The sequence below is a fragment of the Orycteropus afer genome, unplaced genomic scaffold, assembly GCF_000298275.1.
Source record: "Orycteropus afer afer isolate SDZICR_OR568_19922 unplaced genomic scaffold, OryAfe1.0 scaffold00017, whole genome shotgun sequence".
NCBI classification, from domain to species: Eukaryota; Metazoa; Chordata; class Mammalia; order Tubulidentata; family Orycteropodidae; genus Orycteropus; species Orycteropus afer.
The window spans coordinates 7,549,532-7,555,740 of NW_006921604.1; the positions used below are offsets into that span (position 1 = coordinate 7,549,532).

The 6,209-nt window shown below is 39.3% G+C and overlaps 1 protein-coding gene across 1 annotated transcript in view; it reads right to left on the bottom strand.

Moving 5' to 3' along the window:
• Positions 1-6,209, bottom strand: part of TMEM131 (transmembrane protein 131) — a 334,956-nt gene that overhangs the window by 72,773 nt on the left and 255,974 nt on the right. The window contains exon 12 of the mRNA XM_007959450.2: positions 1,532-1,640. Within this exon, the coding sequence (XP_007957641.1) occupies positions 1,532-1,640 (109 nt within the window). The remainder of the gene's footprint in view (positions 1-1,531; positions 1,641-6,209) is intronic.

Below are 6,209 nucleotides of genomic sequence, written 5' to 3' on the forward strand. Positions count from 1 at the left end.
AAATAACTGTGGCATCCAAAAACCAAACTCACTGCCATGGAGTAGATTTCAACTCATAGTGACCCCTGCTTTGGGTTTCTGAGGCGTTAAATCTTTACGGAAGTAGATTGCTCACTCTTCCTTCCGCGGAATGGCTGGTGGGTTTAAACCACCAACTTTCTGGTTAGCAGTCAAATGCCTTAGGCACTACACCACCAGAGCTCCTTAATTGTAGCATCCAAATGGAAGCATGTGCCTTCCATTATACTGGCTATTTCTTGACAGTTGTATTACCAAAGTATGCCACATACTTAAGTTTTATTTCCTTGGGAGTTTTCACTGAGTTTATAGGTATAAATATTTTAAGCCTGCGCCCAGCCTGTGTAGCTGCTCCAGATCCTTCCCAGAACTCTCAATGTACAAGGATTGAACAAAGATGCTCACAAACACTGTCTGTGTTTACCATTAAACTACCACCAAATCAAAACCAAACCCATTGCCATCGAGTCAATTCCAACTCATGACGATCCCACCTGTTTAAGAGTAGAATTGCTCCTTGGGTTTTCTTGGCTGTAATCTTTACAGATGCAGACTGCCATACTTTCCTACAATGGTGCCACTGAATGGGCTTGAACCACCAATTTTTTGGTTAGGAGACAAGCACAACCCATTTGCGTCAGCTAGAGACTTTAACCTACAATACTCTTTTAACAAATATTATTATTCAGTGATGAGTTTTGCTGTAAAATGTAAAGTAAGAGCAGATGTGGCATTATCATAAAGCCAAAATTCAAGCTTCAGGGTTACTGACTTGCATGGGCCCCTATGAGAAAACTCCTGTTCACAATTTCAGTTTTCATTAAATTTATAGTCAAGGAATCATTAAGTCACTATTTAAAATTTTTTGTAACAATAGATTCAGTAAGTGTTCTCTTAAAATTAGAAAAAAAAAATAAATAAAAACATACTATGAAAATATTCTAAGAGCCAAAGGTGAGTTAACATGTCAAATGACAAAAATATATAACACATAGGTGCAAAAGAATAAATCAATTTGACAATTCTATCATAAATGTTTGTTTATCATACATGTTATTATTTTAGCTAAAGTAGGAACCTCTACCTTATTTTTAAAAGCCAACATATGAAAATGTTACAGAGATTATTTCTGCTATCAATTCAAACATACTTCTGAAATTCAAATAGATTATCACAGAATTACAAAAAGTGATGACATTTTACTTAAAGCAAAGCATAACACAGATATACAGAAGAAAGAGCCCAAATTGCAGAAACAGAATTCCAATCCTAATGTATTTGCTAATGTTTATCTATTGTCAATAGTAATTTAGCTTAATGAAACATTTTCTTTCACCGATAAATAAAAAAAAGTTTGTGATAGTCTACAGGAAAGATAAACTTACATAGTAATATAAAACCTGGTTATAAGTAGCTTGGATTTCTATATTAAGATGTCAAGATAGATTTCCCACCCCCTGCCAGTTTATCAGGATAACACCACTCCATTAGAGAGAAAAAGGTGAATACTTACCATCAAAACTAATGCTTGCAACCTTAGTGTATTTACTTTCTGAAGCTTTTAATGTAATTGGTTTAAAGTGTACCGTTACAGCATCATTTTGTGGTGTAGGTCGAACACTCTGCAGAGAGAAAAAAATAATAGCATTATTTTAGTCTAATGGTTCTGTTGCATTGTACTAGGAAGCAAATGGGAAAAATAAAGTAGAATAAAAATTTGAAACTTTAACTTATGTGGTCCCTTTTAAAAAGACAAGGCCAAACACTAGTCTGTCAGTTTGTTGTACTGTGGTAGCCTGCGTGTTTGCTATGAGGCTGGAGGCTATGCTACTGGTATTTCAAGTATCAGAAGGGACAACCATGGTAGACAGGTTTCAGAGAGCTTCCAGACTCAGACTCAGAAGAAGGAAGGGGCCATCCACTGCTCATAGAATAGTCCAGTGAAAACCTTATGCATAGCAGTGAAACACTTCCTGATACATTACAGAAAAACTTTATGAATAGCCTTGAAACACTGTTTGATATAGTGCTGAAAAAGGAGCCCCTCAGGTCAGAAGGCACTCAAAATACGACTGGGGAAGAGCTGTCCCCTCAAAGTAGAGTTGACCTTAAGGACGTGGATGGAGTAAAGTTTTCAGAACCTCTGTTTACTGATGGGGAATGACACAAAACAGAAAGAAACAACTGCAAACATCTATTAATAATTGGAAGGTGGAAATGTATAAAGTATGAATGTAGGAATATTGGAAGTTGTCAAAAATGAAATGGAATGCATAAAGATCGATATTCTAGGCATTAGTGAGCTGAAATGAACTGGTACTGGCCATTCTGAATCAGATAATCATATGATCTACTATGATGGGAATGACAAATTGAAGAGCATTCATCATCAAAAGAATGTTTCAGTATCTATCCTGAAATATAATGCTGTCAATGATAGGATAATATCTATATGTCTACAAGCAAGACCAGTTAATATTACTATTATTAAAATTTACCCATCAACTACTAAAGCCAAAGATAAGGAAATTGAAGAATTTTGCCAACTTCTGAAGTCTGAAATTGACCAAACATGCAATCAAGATGTACCGATTATTACTGACGATTGAAATGTGAAAGTTGGAAACAAAGAGTCACAGGCAATAGGAAAATATGGCCTTGGTAACAGAAATGATGCCAGAGATCCATGATAGAATTTTCCAAGACCAATGACTTATTTTTAAACAACATAAATGGTGGCTATACACTTGGACCTCACCTGGTGGAATACACAAGAATCACATTGAGTACATCTGTGGAAACAAGGCGATGGAGAAGTTCAGTATCTTCAGTCAAAACAAGGCCAGGAGCTGACTGTGGAACAGACCATTAATTGCTCATGTGCAAGTTCAAGTTGAAGCTGAAGACAATTAAAACCAGCCCACAAGAGTCAAAATATGACCCTAATTATATCTCACTTGAATTTAGGGGCCATCTGAAGAACAGATTTCATGCATTTAACACCAATGACTGAAAACAAGATGAATTGTGGGATGACATCAAGAACATCATATATGAAGAAACCAAAAGGTCATTAAAAAGACAGAAAAGACCAAAATGGATGTCAGAAAAGACTCTGAAACCTACTCTTGAGAGTAGCTAAAGCAAATGGAAGAAATGACAAGATTAAAGAGCTGAACAGCAGATTTCAAAGAGGAGCCTGAGAAGACAAACTCAATTATAATGAAATGTGCAAAGAATTAGAGTTAGAAAACCAAAGGGAAGAACATGCTCAGCATTTCTCAAGCTGAAAGAACTGAAGGAAAAAAAATTCAGGCCTCAAGCTGCAATACTGAAAGATTCTATGGGCAAAATATTGAATGATGCAGGAAGCATCAAAAGAAGATGGAAGGAATACACAAAGTCACTGTACCAAAAAGAACTGGTCGATCTTCATCCATTTCAGGAGGTGGCATATGATCAAGAACCAACGGTACTGAAAGAAGGAGTTGAAGCTGCACTGAAGGAATTGGTGAAGAATGAGGTTCCAAGAATTGACAGAATACTCACTGAGATGTTTCAACAAACTGATGCCTCACTGGAGGTGCTCACTCAGTTATGCCAAGAGATTTGGAAGACAGCTACCTGGCCAACTGACTGGAAGAGATCCATATTTTTACCCATTCCAAAGAAAGGTGATCCCACAGAATGTGGATGATACAACCTTGTTTACTGTAAATGAAGAAGATCTTTTCATTTACTGATGAATCGTTTACTGATGAAGTTGAAGATTAAAGCCTTCAGTATTGACTACACTTCAGCATAAACAAAAGTCCTCACAAACAGAACAACAACCAACATCATGATAAACGGAGACAAGATAAAGTTGTCAAGGATTTCATTTTATTTGGATCATTGTAAAACCCATGGGAGCAGCAGTCAAGAAATCAAATGTATTGCACTGGACAAATCTTCTGCTAAACATCTCTTTAAAGGGTTAAAGAGAAAAGATGTCACTTTGAAGATTAAGGTGCTCCTGACCCAAGCTATTGTCTTTTTAATAGCCTCATATGCATATGAAAGCTGGACAATGAATAAGGAAGAATACAGAAAAATTGATGTGTTTGAATTATGGTGTTGGGAAAGAATAGTGAATACACCATGGCTGCCAGAAGAATGAAAAAATACATCCTTCACTTGGCTTCTTACTGCACAAGAATGCACACAGGTCTTGATGAAAGTAATTATCTTATACTCCACTCTGAATCTTTCAAACCCTTTGGGAGTGTTTGTTGAATACAAACACTATAGGGACTATATGAATTTGTTGCCAAAGCCTGTTGTTCTCTGTACGTGGTAAAGTGAACACGGCTCTTCTAGCCATGATCTTCGTGACTCCCACCACATGACTAGGTCCAAAATCAAAACCAAATCCACTGCCGTTGAGTCAGATCCGACTCATAGCAACCCCTCCTTGGGTTTCCGAGGCTGTATCATTATGGAAGTAGATTGCCCAACCTTCCTTCTGAGGAGTGGCTGGTGGGTTTGATCCACCAGTCTTCTGGATCGCAGTCAAATGCCTTAGGCACAACGCCACCAGAGATGACTGCATAGAAATAAACCACCAGAGACGACTGTGTAGAAATATGCAAACATGAGGTGTTTGTGGCCCACCAAAGGGACTGGATAGTTTGATAAAAATGTAAATAAAGTACAGGGCCTCCTTGTGGGGGTAGGGCCATGCACATAAGGTATAAGGAACCCTCATGTGGGGAGTGGTCAGTTACAGAATCTCTTTAGGCTTAAAATGAGCCATCCCAGGGGCAGAAGCAGGGAAGTCTCACTACCATCAAGAAAAGAGCCAGGAGTGGAGGGCATCCCTGGACCCAAGATCCCTGCACTGAGATGGTAGAGAGATGGTGGCAGCAGAACCAAAAGAATCGAGAGCCCAGCATGAGACAAAGTGGCAGGCTTCCTGGCCCACAGAGAGAAAAAACTGAGTGCCTTCAGGCAGGAGGTTTGCTGGTGGAACTGGTTGCTTCTTGTGTGCACTTATCTGAAAAGCTGAAAGAGCTTTGTAACATATGCCTGGGCAGGGCAGATACTGAGGCCAGAGACAAGTGTGCCTGTGGCATGGTTGAGAAGCTGTCCTGACTGAAGTACTGTACCCTGAGTTATTTCTGATCCAGAATTTTAACCTGTATTGGCCTAAAAAACCTCGTAATTGTGAGTACTGTCTGTGAGTTGTGTGTGGCCACTGCAACAGATTATTGAACTCAGCACAGAAGTTCTGTCATACATAGGGTCGCTATGAGTTAGAGACAACTCAACACCACTTAACAACAACAACAGCAGCAGAGAAGTATAGGGTGCAATGGGAGAGACAGTTGAGATCAGAATCCGCAAGAAGATTGAGGTTGGCGGCATGTTTGACCTCCACCTCATAGGAACCAGCATTGGGCTGTTGATGTTCATTTTGATTCTTTCTCCTTGTAAACTCAGGGAAGGTCAGAGGCCACTACCATGTATTTTTTGCACTGCAGAAAAGGTCATCTTTCTTTTCTATGAAATTCATCAGGCATGCCTGCTAACCTGGCTGGGTGCAGAGGGGTCTGCTCCATTCTGAGGGTCACAGTCAGAGATCGAGTCACCAGTTCTTTTCAAAGCTCCTGGCCCACCCTTTCAGCTCATTTTATAAGGATGAAACCTGTCTAAACTGAACATCAAAGGGAAATCCCTTGAAGGTAAAAGCAGCATCAGAGAAAAGAGTAAAGAAAGAGAATAGTCTCTTTTGCTTTGTGTGGACCCAAACTGATTATACAGATAATGATTTTCAACACTAGTCTCCCTTCTCATTGCTAGGCAGTCCTGAGTTGTTAGCATGGCTTAACAGGCCCTAAATGATGGACCTATATATGGGTGGATAGATAGGTGGACAGGCTGAACTATTAGGTATGTCTATGAAATGGGGAGTGTATCCAAGAACATACATAAGGTTGGCAGACAATGGTCCTATAAGTGTATATGAATGATCAGAATTCCCAGGTGTATAGTAGAGCTGGCAAGGGGCAAGGTTGTGGTCACTGCTTGGTCACAGCCAGCTACCCAGAGAGACTGAGTAGTTGAACCTGTGGGCTTGGGACCACAGTCACAGGGGACATCAAGCTCAATTGGCATAACATACTATACAAAACATTGTTCCACCTTCTATT